At 41.8% G+C, this 17,179-nt stretch overlaps 1 protein-coding gene across 2 annotated transcripts; it reads right to left on the bottom strand.

The window, feature by feature from the left end:
- Nucleotides 1–463: 463 nt before the first annotated feature.
- On the bottom strand, nt 464–16,635 carry LOC129855604 (broad substrate specificity ATP-binding cassette transporter ABCG2-like). 2 transcript variants are annotated; one of them, XM_055923439.1, is made up of 16 exons: nt 16,519–16,635; nt 13,788–14,035; nt 10,579–10,638; nt 10,353–10,467; nt 9,994–10,146; nt 9,033–9,190; nt 8,364–8,515; nt 8,100–8,198; nt 7,176–7,426; nt 5,599–5,681; nt 4,052–4,141; nt 3,461–3,585; nt 2,982–3,136; nt 2,023–2,112; nt 1,660–1,787; nt 464–1,119 (listed from the first exon to the last, which is right to left on the bottom strand). In XM_055923439.1, exons 2-16 carry the CDS (start codon nt 14,015–14,017, stop codon nt 972–974), a joined length of 2,037 nt encoding a protein of 678 aa, XP_055779414.1. In that variant the 5' UTR covers nt 14,018–14,035; nt 16,519–16,635; the 3' UTR covers nt 464–971. The 2 variants fall into 2 exon arrangements, with proteins under 2 accessions (XP_055779414.1, XP_055779415.1); XM_055923440.1 differs by having other exon boundaries at nt 13,788–14,020.
- Nucleotides 16,636–17,179: the final 544 nt, after the last annotated feature.

The raw sequence follows: 17,179 nt of genomic DNA, 5'->3' as shown, positions 1-17,179 counted from the left end.
ACCGATAGTGACTCTTAACCTTGAATATAAGGTGTCCGTAATGGACCTGTCGTGTACATTGAACCGGTTTGATTGGAGTTGCTATATGTTGGGGGATTAAGTGAGTTTAAATAGGATTACACCCTCTATTGACCTAAATGCCTGTTCTGGAGACGAGACGCCTGCTCTGTCACCAAAAAGGTCTCTCTGTTACTAAAAGGTCTCACAAGGTGACCATTTAGGCCTCTGTGTGTGTTCTAGGAGTCAGGCATTTATTGCATATGGTCCATTGGAACCACGTTGTCAACTGTTGGTATCGTTGATTTTGGCTATACATTGATGGTAGGTACATAATTACCACTCGCAAAGTTACATAAATGTTTATAAAAGCATTGTTTCCAAAAACTAGTATAGATTAAAAAGGTAATAAACACAATAGAAACAAACAATTCAATGATTACGGTACACACAAAAAAAGCACTAATAAAAGTCATTCATAATTTTTTTACATATAAACATAATTCAACATCATAATTTTTCAAATAAATGAGTTCAGTTCCTCTATAAATAGAAACGATGAACTAAATTCCAAGGCATAGTCTCGTACTAGACTGGAACAAATGCTACCAAATAAACACAGCAGTCAACATGAGAACAATGACTACTGGAGGGCAAAGATTCCACATTAATATTCATGTGGTGAAAATGTACATTCATGCATAGATATTGAACATTAAAGTGACAGTTCAGCCAAATTACTAATTTACGATGCTAGTGTAGCTAGTTCAGCAAAGCCAAAGCGTGGATTGCAGTCTCCACTTGTCCAGGAAATGAATATGTAATTTGTCTGAACTACCCATTTAACCTGTCTCAGTGCAAACCATAGGCACACTGCTTCATGTTATAACATATGTATGGAGAGAGAAACTACTATCAGTTTGTCAGTGATATAACCACAGAGGAGTGAATTGTAAGGCAAAGTAAAACACTTCCTATGTGAACTTCTTAATAAATCGCAGCTTCAGATAGGCGATGACCAGGAAAATGAGTGTCATTATTGCCAAGGCAACGTGGTTTTCCCATAGGCCCCATGTAGTGTATTCTATTCCTAGGTAGTCCAGGTATTGTTCCCCTGTGCACCTGGAATGAGATGGAGAGAATACCAAACAAACGTTCACCACTGTGTATCTATGGGATCCCGTGGGCAGGCAAGGCTGGGTCACGTTAAATAGGAAGAAAGTGTTTTGAAACGGACTGAAACCTGAACCTGAACTAATTTGAGTTTTCAGCTGAAAAGGACTCTGGGTCAAATTTTATTGCGTTGTAGGATAATTGTGTTAATTCGCTAACATATATTTTTTAATTGTATCAAATAATTCAGCCTACACTGCTATTGATACCCAGTAATGATGCCTTATTGAAATAAGCCATTCTCTAATGTACGGTATGGGATCTAGCTAACACACAACTGCTGCTCCATCTACAATGATTTCCTCAGTAGATGGTGCTAGAGGTACTACAGTGACCATAGGCACTGCACTTAATGACAGCATGTATGTAGCCTACTGATAATACTAGTTATATACCCTATAAACCGTATTTAAGTCAACCAACATCTATCACTTTCTGAACAAAAAAATATAAAGACAACTTCCACAGTGTGTGTATTACGTTACTCACGTTATCCCGAGAGCGTGAGTAGTGTTCATACTGCAGTTGGTCATCATGCCAGAGCCAGGAGACATGGTGGTGCGAACGAAAGGGTCCTCACAGAACTTCAACCCCACAAACTCGTTGATCTCTAGGGCCTAGTCATTAAGAAACGTTACAATACTTAGTAATACAGTTTTATTATAGTATATAATAACATACTGTATATATTAATATTTAAAACAATTCTATATGTAATGAATAGCACTATAAAAGTTGAATAAATTATTCTTATTAATACAGTATGGCAACATTTCACTAGATCAATGAAGAGGTTGTGGCTGACTGAGGTACTTACTGTTAGACCGTAGCGAGGGATACTGAGGTACTTACTGTTAGACCGTAGCGAGGGATACTGAGGTACTTCAACCAGGCCAGCCAGTTCATGATACTGGGCAGGTTCACCAGCAGACCTGAGAAGATCTGACAAAACATCAATAAATATTATAAAATAAATAATCCACCAATGAGGATCCCCCCCACTAAATTGCAATTTGACCAGGAAATTGCCATTTTACAAGACAGACTTGGTAAGATGGAAGGAGCCCAACAAGCAGAACAAGATAGAATAATGTTATCGCCCCAAGGATCCAACACAGCCACAGAGAGAGAGTTGATCGGCAGGTAGCCTAGCGGTTAGAGAGGCGAGCCAGCAACCAGCAACCGGAACGTTAAAGAGGCAAACCCGCAACCGGAGGGTTGCCAGTTCGAATCCCGGGTCTGACAAGAAGTAATCTGTCGGGAAGAGAGCTGGCAACCGGAGGGTTGCTGGTATCAAATCCTAGATGCTGTTGCCTGCCGTTTTGCCCTTGAGCAAGGCACTTAAACCCCCACAACAAGAGCTCCCTGGGTTCCCAGTGTGGCAGCCCCCCACATATCTACAAAACCTGGATTGTATGCATATGGGTCTTTCAGAGGGGTGGGGTTAAAAGTCAAATTTCGGTTGGACCCCGTGTGCAATTGACAAATAAAGTGATCTTAGTCTTAACACCACAGAACCTATCTAAAGATCAAACAGAAAGACAGACAATAACACCACAGATCCTACATCATTTTAATCCAAGGCTAGAAAAGATGACGGCCATTCCCCACTGTAATATCCATGTGTACCCTTGGTATGCAACGCTAGCTTTTACTTATGTCTATACATAACTAGCAAGTAATACTAGTGGGACAGCGCTGAACTTGAACCATAACTGGCATTGCAATACAACTCAGGTGCACCCTGCATGTCCCTGAGTACCCCACCGCGCCATGTGGCCACCGCATTACACCCTCGTCCCTACACTCACCATCATGAAGACGAAGCTGATGGTCATGAAGATGTTGGCCATTGCCACCACACTCTGGTCGGCAGAGATGGCCATGGTCATGGCGGTGGCTGTGTAGGCCACCAGGGTCACGGTGAACATGAAGATGAAGAAGGCTGTCGGAGTGGTTTTGAAACCTGCAGGAGAGACAAACTTGAATTTTAAGATCATTTCAGAGTCTGGTTTTGAGTAGTAGGGTACACGCCCCTCTGCAGAGGGTTTGAGAGCCGTCTTGACCTTTCTTGACCTTTTACTGTCTGTGCCATTACCGTCTCAAATATAATTGTATTTGTCACGTACACAGTGTATACAGCAGGTATAAAAGGTGCAGGGAAATGCTTGTGTGCTAGCTACCTCAACATCTACTCTATGTCCCTCTTTACTTTCCTTCCATCTTGACAATTCAAATGTAATCTTCATAAATGCAAATGTCTCATTCCCATGTTGTGCATCCAACCCACCTATCATGAAGTACACCACGCAGCTGAAGATGATGGCGGGGATGGTGCGCAGGGCGATGACGTCAGACAGGATCTTGGACAGGAAGTAGACTGAGACTCTGTAATAGCCGCTGATGTACTCATGGCTGTTGGGGACAACAAAGACAAGAAGTCTACATTAACTCATACTGAGTGGTTAATTTTCTAACTTCCTTGGCTAGGGCCATTTGGAACTAATGCTTGCCGGGGTATTTCATACTGAAAATGCTCATTTACAGAATAATTAGAAGTACAAAGGTCAAACAGTGAACCTAATGTAGCTGTAAACGAATGTTTTTTGGTCCATTTCATACTGATAAGTATTTAGGCAGACAGTGTCTTCATAATCATATATATATAATAGAGAGATTGAGATTTGTTGTTTTATAATATATTTTTTCTTCATTTTTCCTCCACTCCAGATCCAACCTTATACATACGAACAACAACTTACAGACACACACAAACAATGACTACATCTCATCTGGCCAGACCCGCATGCTCACACCCCCATACTCTATATTTCAAAGAGACCCGGTTATAGTGGTGCCACTGATCTACTACAGTACGTACACAAACAGCTTCCTCTCTGTGATGAAGAGTTCGGCAGCGGACAGCGTGCTGAAACATTGGTTGGTGGTGATGAAGAAAAGAGCACCAATCCTACAAGAGGGGAAACATCAAGTCATGACATGAAATCCTTATGTTCTGCCCAGTCATGCATGGAATGAAAGGGGGTAAACCCCTATTGAAATGAATGCTAAATGTTTTGCTGTGTGTGCACTCCATCGGCCTTCAGACTAAAGAGACCAAGGGAGTGGAGTCGTACTGTAGGTCTAATTGGACCCATCAAATACTATTTGAAATATCTCAATTACTTTCACATACATTCAAAGTAAGTATTAAGATACAGTTTATTTGAAAAGACAGGTTGTTGAATATTTGAATGTATTGGAAATACACTTGGAAACTATTTGTCAGTATTTTCAAATACTTATTTCAAATACTATTTTCAAATACCTGGGTTAAATATATGGGAGTGTATTTGAGTATTTGAAATACAACTTGGCAGAGATTTTTTAAATATTTTTTATAGAAATAACCATTCAAATACTCAATTAAAAGTAATTGTTTGGGCTATGTATTTGAAAATACTCAAATACACAGAAAAATACGTTTCTAAATACTACATAACTCAAACACACATGTATTTGAACCCAGGTGTGATTGTACCAATAAAATAATGAGCAAAATCCTGATTATTGTAAGCAGATTAATACATTAGTTAAAGACACTCTAATGTACTTGTCCTTTTGCTCAGTTGTGCACGGGGGCCTCCCACTCCTCTTTCTATTCTGGTTAGCGCCAGTTTGCGCTGTTCTGTGAAGGGAGTAGTACACAGCATTGTACGAGATCTTCAGTTTCTTGACAATTTCTCTAATTAAATAGCCTTCATTTCTTAGAACAAGAATAGACTGACAAGTTTCAGAAGAAAGTTCTTTGTTTCTGGCCATTTTGAGCCTGTAATTGAACCCACAAATGCTGATGCTAAAAAAATACTAAACTAGTCTAAAGGGCAGTTTTATTGCTTCTTTAATCAGAACAACAGTTTTCAGCTGTGCTAACATAATTGCAAAAGGGTTTTCTAATGATCAATTAGCCTTTTGAAATGATAAACTTGGATTAGCTAACACAACATGCCATTGGAACACAGGAGTGATGGTTGCTGATAATGGGCCTCTATACGCCTATGTAGATATTCCATTACAAATCAGCCGTTTCCAGCTACAATACTCATTTACAACATTAACAATGTCTACACTGTATTTCTGATCAATCTGATGTTATTTTAATGGGCTTTTTTTTTTTTTTTTCAAAAACAAAGATATTTCTAAATGACCCCAAACTTTTGAACGGCAGTGTATATGTCTGCATTATCCTGTTATAACATCTCTCTCCCAAAGAATCATTTACTAACCTAACCTTTACAGGCAGACACTGCCGTTGTTCTGCCCCATGGGTTCCCATCAGTTTCAGTCTACAGATTAATCAAAATCAGATCAACTTACATCCCATTCTGAGATGGATTTAAGGTGTTGTGATAAAAATGTTTCCCCCACCTGTTCTGTATTCCACTCTGGTCGTCCTTCACCCTGAAGAAAATGGCGCCCACAATAAGAGCCAGAAAAATGGTGACTCCCAGCTGCCCAAAAGAGAAACATCGTAAGTTTAGTAGCCAGGTCAAAGGTCAGAAAATCAGACAATCGTAACGTCATATTTTACATCATGACCCGCAATGCGCATTGGCATTGGGGAGTAAACAATCTTATATGTCTGACAATATGCCTTACACAACTGAGATTTCAGTCGCATGAAGGAGCCCATTGTGAGCAAAGGTCCAGGCACGTTTTAATGTAAACACATCTCTTTAGGTCTAAAAGGGTTTACCTCTCTCTCAGAGAAGTACAGTTAGGTAAGATGCTATGATGAATACAAAGGTCAGGAGAAGTATCACTACTTCTCCTGGCCTTGCAGAGTTAAAGGGTCTAACCCTGATAGAACCTAATTAGTCCATTAAGAATCCTGATAGAACCTGATTGGTTCATGAAGTATCCTGATAGAACCTGATTAGTTCATGAAGAACCCTGAAAGAACCTGATTAGTTCATGAAGAACCCTGATAGAACCTGATTAGTCCATTAAGAACCTGATTAGTCCATTAAGAACCCTGATAGAACCTGATTAGTCCATTAAGAACCCTGATAGAACCTGATTAGTCCATTAAGAATGTGGACATTCTTAAAACTAGGTATATTCCCACAAAAACTACACCGAATCAGCGCTCTCCACACTCTCCCTCATCCACAGACCGGTAGTCCATGTTGCGTAAGAAAGAGAGAAAACAAAGAGAGAAAGGGTGAAATCTCCAGAGCGACATTTGTTTTAATCCTGACGATTTACATCTTATGACAGGCCTAACCGGCCCCAGCGCGGTTCCCAGGGTGAGAGGATAAGCTAATAAGGTTGAGCCTTTTTCACCTCATTCCCCAAGCCCCTCATGTGGAAGCCCAGCGCGGGTCATGGAGCGATCATGTGACAAAGGTCTGGGCTCTGGCCACTGGGGGGGGGGGGGGGGGGGGGGCTGTGGCCAGATATGATATCACTTCAGTTCTAGGCCCGGAGAGGCAACAGCAGGGTCACAACAGTCAGCAAAGCTGATTAGCTAGGTCTCCAGCCCTCTAGCCTTTAAGATCCAGACCCCAGTCTGGGATTATTGTCGATTTACTATGAGGCCAATTAGCTGTTAATAATTCTTGAAGTGAGATACTTCTGATGGCATGTTGTTGCCTTGGATGACTAATGAGGGCACTAAGTCGTCAGAACTCCCTCCTCCCGCCAACTCCGTCACCCTTTAAGCGCAAAAGAGCTTGTTGTGAAGTGGAGAAAAGTACGCGGGCTGCAATTAGAAATCATACTATTCTCAAGTCACTTGCTCGGAGGGTAAGTACAGTCATTAGGTTGTTGGTGATAGGAGCGTAGCTAAATCCATTACCATTCTGAGAATCCTCTCCCCACTGGGGTGTGTTTGAAATGAGTTTAGGGGACATTGGTACAGCACCTCTTAAGCTTTAAACTCACAAATAGAAATCCGGTGAGTATTCGTGTGTGTGTGCGTCTGTATCGGTGTGTGTTCTAACCTGTGCGACGGAGGTCTGGGGGTTCAGCGCCAGGTTCCGGAAGGTTCTGCCTAGGACCCAGTGTAGCTGGGTGAAGAAGGAGCTGTTGTAGGTGATGGTACGGGACGTGGGCTTGGTGGTGTACTGCTTTCCCTGGGTGATCCTCTCCAGCTCGACCTGGGTGTCTCTGAAGTAGGAGCAGTTCCTGTACTCCTCCACTAGACGCTCCTCGATGGTCTGCCTGGAGCCACTCAGCTCCTCAAAGTCAATGTCTAGGAGGGGAGAGAACCAAGAGTCAATACACACTGTTAAAGGTTGGAGACCATCACTCCTTAATTCACCCATGACAACAACCCATTTTTCAATCCATACCCTTATCCTAAGTGCAAAAGACCCAGATACAAATTCATTGAAGTCCAGTCCGAGATCCGACTGACTACTCCCATTGTACCAAAACGGTTCCTTCCACAATCCACACCAATAGTGTATGCCTGTCGCTATTAGCATTAGCCGTAGCCTCTCAAAGGCCAACAAATCCTACTGTACCAGTACAGATCAGAGGGTTTTTCACATTGAGCTGATAGGATTAACGGAGGTCATCCAACTGCCTGGCCTCCAGCCTCAGGCCCTGGCTGCATCATCAGCCGCCCGCTCCCTCCAACCCCTGTCCCTGTCTGGGCAACGCCAAGCCTCCTGCACCCCTAATCTCACTGACCCAGGGGCAGATGTTGTTTGTGTTAGAGTGCTGGGTCCCTTGTTCTTTTACTATGCTGCCAGGGCTCTAAGGCACCTTTCAGGTGCTTGCGAGACTTGGACTCATATACTGCACACTCTTTGTTAGTGTGTGTGTGTGTGTGTGTGTGTGTGTGTGTGTGTGTGTGTGTGTGTGTGTGTGTGTGTGTGTGTGTGTGTGTGTGTGTGTGTGTGTGTGTGTGTGAAAATGACCTTCTCCCTGAATTTTGTTCATAGCAGTGGCAGTAGAGTCTCCGTTGATGACGTCTAGGAAGAAGTCAGCTGGGTTGTTGTGGGCCTCGCAGGCGTAACCTAGGATACAACAACACATGCAAACATTAGTCTCCCCTATATCAATCTCTATTCTGCTCTGTCCCGTTCAAGACTTTTACATCAATCTAACTTCCTTTATCTCTTAAACAACACAACAATGGTATCTCCTTATACTTTGTGTGTAGTATTGACATTGAAGGTTACCTATGTCGGCGAAATAGTCCAGTGCATTCTGGGCCGGCCCATGGTACACCTGTTTGCCGCTAACTAGCAGGGTCAGGGAGTCGAACAGCCGGTAGATGGAGTAACGCGGTTGGTGGATGGACATGATGATGGTGCGTCCCTGATTGGCCATTCTAAAAGGAGATAAAACAATGAAAAAAGGGCTGGAGGTCTACATTTAACAGGGTAGCCAATAAGAAAGGTAGGACATTTAGAGGACAAATGTGGTGCAAATTAAACAGGGAAGGGAATAAGAAAAGCATCAAATATGAAACGTGGGATGCCTACCACTAACCCCACCGATTATGAATCAAATGAAATTAAATGAAATGGCTTTCCTTCTTGAGCAGCAGCAGGACAGAGTTAGCGGTGCTAGCGTCCAGGCCCGTTACAGTAACAGTTTAGAGCTACAGATACCTTTTGAGCAGCAGCAGGACAGAGTTAGCGGTGCTAGCGTCCAGGCCCGTTACAGTAACAGTTTAGAGCTACAGATACCTTTTGAGCAGCAGCAGGACAGAGTTAGCGGTGCTAGCGTCCAGGCCCGTTACAGTAACAGTTTTGAGCTACAGATACCTTTTGAGCAGCAGCAGGACAGAGTTAGCGGTGCTAGCGTCCAGGCCCGTTACAGTAACAGTTTAGAGCTACAGATACCTTTTGAGCAGCAGCAGGACAGAGTTAGCGGTGCTAGCGTCCAGGCCCGTGGTGGGTTCATCCAAGAAGAGAACCGAGGGGTCGATGATGAGCTCCATGCCGATGTTGGTCCTCTTCCTCTCCCCTCCAGAGATTCCCCGGATCATCTGGGTACCAACCTGGGAAGGAACACAATCACATCACATGATAGCCCTTGGACATCTATCATATGCTGTATGGTACCACAGCCTTGTATGACATGATAGCCCTCATATGGCCTGAAACCTTCAAAATGACATTGGAAGACATTGGTGAGAAGGAAGGAATTTGGGTATATGGGTATACAAAACATTAAGAACACGTGCTCTTTCCATGACATAGACTGACCAGGTGAATCCGGGTGAAAGCTATGATCCCTTATTGATGTCACTTGTTAAATCTACTTCAATCAGTGTAGATGAAGGGGAGGAGACAGGTTAAAGAAGGATTTCTAGGCCTTGAGACCATTGAGAGATGGATTGTGTATATGTGCCATTCAGAGGGTGAACAGGCAAGACAAAAGATGCCTTTGAACGGGGCATGGTAGTAGGTGCCAGGCGCACCAGTTTGAGTTTGTCAAGAACTGCAACGCTGCTGGGTTTTCCACGCTCAACAGTTTCCCGGGTGTATCAAGAATGGTCCACCACCCAAAGGACATCCAGCCAACTTGACACAACGGTGGGAAGCATTGGAGTCAACATGGGCCAGAATCCCTGTGTGTGGGGGGGGTGCAACTCAATATTAGGAAGGTGTTTGGTATACTCAGTGTATATAGTGGAGGGGAAATACTGTGGACGGTTTGATCATAGAGATCCTATTAAACTGCATTTAGTCCTACTCAAACTCAAATTCCTAATTCTATTGGTCTCATAGGCTCATAGTACTACCATGAATTCAGTCCTGAACAGTCGTCTCAACATTTCCATTCTATGCTACAACGTACCTTTGCGTCGGCCACCTTGGTCAGGCCTAGCTCGGTGATGAGGTCATTGACCCTGGCCTCCTTCTCTTTCTGGGGCACGGAGCGGGGCAGACGCAGCGCAGCAGAGAATCGCAGGTTCTCCCTCACCGTCAGAGTCCCCATCACCACGTCGTCCTGGTGAGGTCACAGAGACAAAGGTCACAGGTCACTGACTGGGGTAATATGGTCAGGAGCTTGAAAAAGTACTGTAGCTACACTGTTTTTTCCTGCTGTTGGACCCTAGAGTTGTGATGTCTCCTTTGAATATGCTCTTCTAACTGTGCCATGGTCTACGACAATATTACGCGATAAGGTTTACAACAGGTAGCCAATAGACTTACCTGGACAACATAGCCGGAGAGGCACTTGAAGTTGGGTGGTTGTGGCGCCCCGTCGATCAGCACCTCCCCTGAGAGACCAGAGGGGTCCTTCCTGGCTGCTAGAACATCCAGGAACCTAACCATAACGTTAGATCAATAATCACTATGGCAACCTGTGGGACCTTTTTTTTGTAACAAGCAATGTAATGCCATCAAGATAAACCATTGTCGTCAACAAAATACTCACGAGGACTTTCCACTTCCAGTGGGTCCTAGAATAGCATTTAGACCCGGTCTCATGATGCCACTGCAAGACAACGACAAAACGCATAAGATATTTTAAGATGCACTGAAACATTCCACATATTTACTATAATAAACATGTAATCGACACACATTGTATTACATCATGTTTTATACCAATGAGAAGTGTAGCACTGTATTCTAAATGATGAAAGACTTACAAAAATCAATAGGAGTATAGGCCTACAGTTCAGTTGCAAATCAGTAAATGGATTTGGATATGTCCAAAACACACAACTGAGTCATTCATAAGCATTTCAAACTGTTGGACTAAGTTGGTCAAATCAAAGCTAGATGAACCTAACATTGCATCAATACCAATAAAAAAGTCTGGACTAGGAATTGTGGCTATGAAAAAGAAATAAGTTGATTTCGTCTCAGAGGAACTTTGTTGCTCCATAAACCACTTTCAGAACTGTGAAAAGCTGATTAAGGACCAAGAATTATAGGATGGAACTTTTATCAACTTTTATCATCAAACAAAATGCTAGATTTATAGCACCTTATGACATGCTTACGACAGGTTTATAGCACCCATTCAAGTCATGGGCAAAGCATTTTTGTAATCTACTTTCTATACGCACAATGTTACGCAAATGTCTTATCAAACCATTACATATGGCGGCAAAAGTTATCACACCAGTCCAGCAAGTTTATCAAGTGTCAAGGGCGTGTGGTTTTAATGTGTAAAAATTGTCTCTATAGCATAGTCATACACACGGAAGAATCACAAGAGTGACAGAATGAAAAGGAGGTTTGGTTCTCCAATTAACCGATTCAAACAGCACAAAGAATACGGTGATCCCAAAGACCTCCAACAATCTGAGAATTATTTTGATCTATACCATTGTATAATGGTCCAAAACAAGAATACATAATCAAATATTGTGATTCCACAAAGAACATTTGCACAATTGGTATAAAAAAGTATCTGTCATATAAAAGCTGAATTAAAAAGCTGAATTATAAAGGCTTGTAGTGTAGAATCACGTGACAGCATTTAATGGTTCCTTGGCAGCCTGCTCCACAGTGCATCAAAGAGATTACACGCAAGAAACCATGCTTAATATCATATAATTAACACTAGGGGAAACGGACCAAAAACTTGTGTGAAATTACGCATTCCTCCCTGGGAAATGTCCAGTACATTTAATGCCATCAGAAAAAAAAGACATTTGAATTTTCCGCTGCACTATTGTTCATTGTGGTCTGAGTATGCTACCCGTAATCTCAAATGGAGAGGCCTTTATGTTTTGTCAACTTGTGTTAATGATCTCTCTCCCTCTTTTGGTTTCACTTCACTTTCACGCTCTCTCTGACACACACACACACACACACACACCTAAAACCTCTTCATGAGCAGTGGAGAGACAGCAAACTTAATTCCTATAATTGAGTTAGATCCATCAATGACACTCACAAGCATTCCTAATTTGTTAACACTCCCTTAATTCACTAGTAAAGGGGCAGTGGTGGAAAAAGTACCCAATTGTCATACTTGAGTAAAAGTAAATATACCTTAGTAGAAAATGACTCAAGTAAAAGTGAAAGTCACCCAGTAAAATATTACTTGAGTAAAAGTCTAAAAGTATTTGATTTTAAATATACTTAAGTATCGAAAGTAAATGTAATTGCTAAAATGTACGTAAGTATCAAAAGTATAAATGATTTAAAAGTCCTTATAATAAGCAAACCAGACGGCACAATTTTCTCATTTTTTTGTTGTTGACGGACAGCAGGGGCACACTCCAACACTCAGACATAATTTACAAACAAAGCATCTATGTTTAGTGAGTACACCAGATCAGAGGCAGTAGGGATGACCAGGGATGCTCTCTTGATAAGTGTGTGAATTAGACAATTTTCTTGTCAAAATATAACGAGTACTTTTGGGTGTCAGGAAAAATGTATGGAGTAAAAAGTACATTATTTTATTTAGGAATATAGTGAAGTAAAAGTTGGCAAAAATATGTAAAGTAAAGACACCCCCAAAAATTACTTAAGTAGTACTTTAAAGTATTTTTACTTAAGTACTTTACACCACTGTAAAGGGGTGTGGTGGTGGGCAGGAATACACTGAGGCTGTACCAAGAAAGACATAAGCAAACGAGCTCAACACAGAGCGAGAAAGAGGCGAATCTGCCAATAAATCCACATCGAATTAGCTTCATAATCACCAAATGTAATTGGGTGGTCAAAGTGTATATTAACTTCAGGTCCACTAGCATTTTGGCATGTGTGTGTTAATGTAGCTAGTTATTGAGTATTTTTACATGCACAGTAATAATTTGAAAGTAAACTGATTAATACTCTGCTTATCTTAAATCGGCGTAAGATCAAAATCGAAGTAAGCATTTGCCAATAAAAAAAACTGGTTTTCTGAGCAATCTTTTGAATTATTAGGACATGTAAACACCTTAATCTGCGTTCCAGCGGTGTATTTGATCTGTGCATGTGCCAGCACCAGCCGAGCGAGCCTCCCTCTTTAGCGTGAGTGAAGTGAGTTTGGAACAACTGAATGTATGAGTCTTAGAAGTAGTTTTCACATACAAACTTTATATTTCCCAACTCAGAATCAAATATGCTTCCAATTATTTTTTTTTATTGCCGATTTTCTGCATTTAACAGAGTGCCATCAGGTAGCCTGACTTCAGATGTGTCCATGTAAACAGGATTTTTAGGGAAATCGTTATTTTTGCAAAGCATGTAAACATTTTCATCAAACTATTATATTAATCTGACTAACCACAATAATCACCTTATTGTGTGCATGTAACCTTACTCATTGTATGTCATTTAGCAGACGCTTTTATCCAATGGGACTTATAGTGATGTGTGCATACATTTTTCATATGGGTGGCTCCAGCGGGAATCAAACCTTTATCCTTGGCGTTGCAAGCTCCATGCTCTACCAACTGAGCCACACAGGACTGTGTGTGTGTGTGTGTGTGTGTGTGTGCATGCATGTGATCAAACTCACTTTAATCATCCACTAGTCAATTAGTATCACTAAAACTTGTGTGTTTGGGCATGTTTCAAGGTGGAAGCCTGTGTGTAGAATACATGAGAGTGTGTGTGCATCTTTGAAAGTGTGTGTTTGTCTGCTTGTGTCTGTGTGTACATGAGACCAAAGGATCCACTAACTCCACTCACTTGAGGTCCACCAGTATCTCCCTGGCAGTGTTCTTCCTCTTGCAGAGCGGTCCAGTCTTCAGCTTCACCTTGTACTGGATACTGTGGAAGCTGACCGTGGAGCCCCGGGGCTGCAGCTTGTTCAGCTCCACTATGGTGCTGCTGGTTATGACCTTGGTCCTGGGCGTCCCGTTAGTGGACGTGACGTCTTCAGTCATGGCGACGCTGATGTGATTGGCTCGATCGGTCATTATCTGCAGGGGTGAGACCTGTGGGGATTGGTCAAGGGATAGGAGTAAAATTTATACACTATTTTCCTTGTGTAGTGCACTACTCAAATCAAATGTTATAGATTGCATGCACATACTTTGCAGATGTTATCACAGGTGCAGTGAAATGCTTGTATTTCTAGCTCAGACAGTGCAGTAATACCTAACAATACACACAAATCCCTCAAAATAAAAATATTAAGAAATACCATGACGAGCAAGTCAGTCCGGAATATAAATATATATATATATATATGATAGTGTGTATAAACATTATGGACAGTATATGAATAGAAAAGGTGTGTACAGCAGTAATTATATAGGATGAGCCTTGACTAGAATACAGCATATACATATGAAGTGGGTAAAACAGTATGTAAACATTATTAAAGTGACCAGTGTTCAATGACTATGTACATAGGGGAGCAGTCTCTATGGTGTGGGGTTGAGTACCGGGTGGTAGTCGGCCAGTAACAGTGACTTGAGTTCAGGGCAGGGTACTGAACGGAGGCCGGCTAGTGGTGACTATATAATAGTCGGATGGTATGGAGATAGAAGCTGTTTTTCAGTCTCTTGTTCCCAGCTTTGATGCACCTGTACTGTCTCTACTTTCTAGATGGTAGCGGGTGAACAGGTTGTGGCTCGGGTGGCTGAGGTCCTTTATGATCTTCTTGGCCTTCCTGTGACACCGGGCGCTGTAGATGTCTTGTAGGGCAGGCAGTGTAGAGAGCCCTGCGGTTGCGGACGATGCAATTGCTGTACCAGGAGGTGATACAGCCTGACAGGATACTCTCAATGGTGCATCTGTAGAAGTTTGTGAGGGTCTTAAGATCCAAGCTGTTGGGTCTTAGGGGCTGTTGTGCCTTCTTCACCACACTCTCTGTGTGGATGAACCATTTCAGGTTGTCAGTGATGTGCACGTCGAGGAACTTGATGCTTTCCACCCTCTTCACTGCTGCCCTGTCGGGGTGGATGGGGGCGTGCTCTCTCTGCTGTCTCCTGAAGTCCACGATCAGCTCCTTTGTTTTGTTGACGTTGAGGGAGGGGTTATTTCCCTGGCACCACTCCCCTCACCTCCTCCCTGTAGGTTGTCTCATCGTTGTTGGTAAATCAAGCACACCACTATTGTGGCATCTGCAAACTTGATGATTGAGTTACTTCTGACCAAAGTCATTCTGGTCAAAAGAAGTGCACTACTGTATGGAGAATAAATAGGGTGTCACTTAATTTGAGATTTAGAGTGGATAAATAGAAGGACTTTTAATATGTTTTATTGATGCCTTTAGGACATACTTTGGTGTATGAATCTGAGAGCTTCAAGTAAAAGAGGGATATACTGTAGAGACAAACTTCAGACTTTTAGGAAGAGTGATACACATTTATCATTACGCAATACATTTAGATGTGGAGAAGTGGAAACATTGGGCACATTGTCTGCATATCTGAGCACATTTAATTAGAATCAGTCTAAATGAATGTCATGCGACCTTTGTGGTGGACTGGTACATAGAGAGAAAGAAGCTCGAGAGACGGAGAGAGAAGCGCTCCAGAGAAGCCATAGAGAAAAGCTAGAGTGAGGAGAGACACCCAATCGCTTTCAAATGCAGTTATAAATACATTATACCACTCTAAATACCTCTGCTCTAGGATACGCTTGTTGAAGACAAATTAAACCAAATAATTGAATCTATTTAATCCTATAGGAATGTATAGACACTGGAAAACAGAATACTCGTCCAATGAGCAGACCTGCGTTGAAATTTAGTTAGTTGGACCACTTTCCACATGTACATTCATTGTGCTTACTTTTTGTACCACCCTCTCTTAGCATAATTGCTACAAATGTATATCATAGCCTAGGCTATTTGAAAATGATATATTCATGTTTTACCATGACTGAAGATAGCCATGCACATTTATAAGCTAAGCCTTTTTTATTGACTTTTCTGTTATAACAAGATTAAGCAGGACAGAACAGATTATGTATGAGAAATACAGACACATTTGTCCCGTGAAGACGAATAATCATAGGCCTTCTTGGAAATATGATTTCTGAATGGTTTGAATGGGTGACCCTAATTGTTCAACTGGGAATGCAATGCATGGATGACTAAGTAACGTTAGGTTGTTTCTGCGTGAAAAAAAGTATGTAGCCTTCATTTCATAGACGTAAAGTAAACAACAATATTTAATTGTACAAAAATGCTAAAATAACTCAAATGTTTTCTTTTACCAAACACGCATGCACTGGAGTGCGGTCATTTACAAAAACTTGAACAAAATTGAATCATCGTCTGGAACTAAAAGATAATCGGCGCCCGCTATTTTTTATATAATACTAGCATGTAGAAGCAGGATGTTACTAAAGAATTCACGAGGAGGATCACGTCACCGTTATGCATGGCATTTAGCCTCCAAATTATGAAGCAAATTTAGCCTAAAATATATCCAATCTGAAAATATTATGCAAAACGGATACATACCCGCCTGTAAACTTTGAAATTTCTACAGTCCTCTCCGGTCTTGTACCAGAAAAGACCGAACCAAGCCACGCGTGTGACCAACGATCCGCTTTGGCCAATGAATTTATACTACCGGTGTTGAATAAAAGAAGCGGCTATGGTGATCTCAATACATACTCTGCGCGTCATCTCTCCTCGGCCTCCTTCTCAAAACCCATTGGAGGAGAAGGTCAAAGGGGCGGGACCTCTGGATTTCTCATCCAATGGGTTTTGAGAAGGAGGCGAGGAGAGAGGACGCGAGGATATATATGAGATCTTTCCTATGACAGTATGAGCGCCTCCCAAACCGAGCCATGCCGTTAAATTGTGCAAAGCGTGTGCATGAATGGTTCAACCAGGACATTGGCAAATAAGCATGGGCAAATAAGCATTTCTTAATTATTGCCACATTTTCAAAAGAACCCCCTTCTCTTTCAATCGCTCTCATTCGTATCTAGAGCACAACCCCAATGATTGAGATCATCTCTAAACTGATATTTCAGGACTATGAATTACATTTAATTTAAGTGCATTTCAATAGAAAATTAAATAAATTGAAAGGACTGTATAAAAATGACTATATTTATACTGTTTGTCACACTGTGCATTCACATAGGCCTACTGTATTCTTCACATAGCTCAT

Source organism: Salvelinus fontinalis, chromosome 5 (assembly GCF_029448725.1).
Source record: "Salvelinus fontinalis isolate EN_2023a chromosome 5, ASM2944872v1, whole genome shotgun sequence".
NCBI lineage: Eukaryota > Metazoa > Chordata > Actinopteri > Salmoniformes > Salmonidae > Salvelinus > Salvelinus fontinalis.
This window is presented reverse-complemented; position numbering and strand designations above follow the sequence as displayed.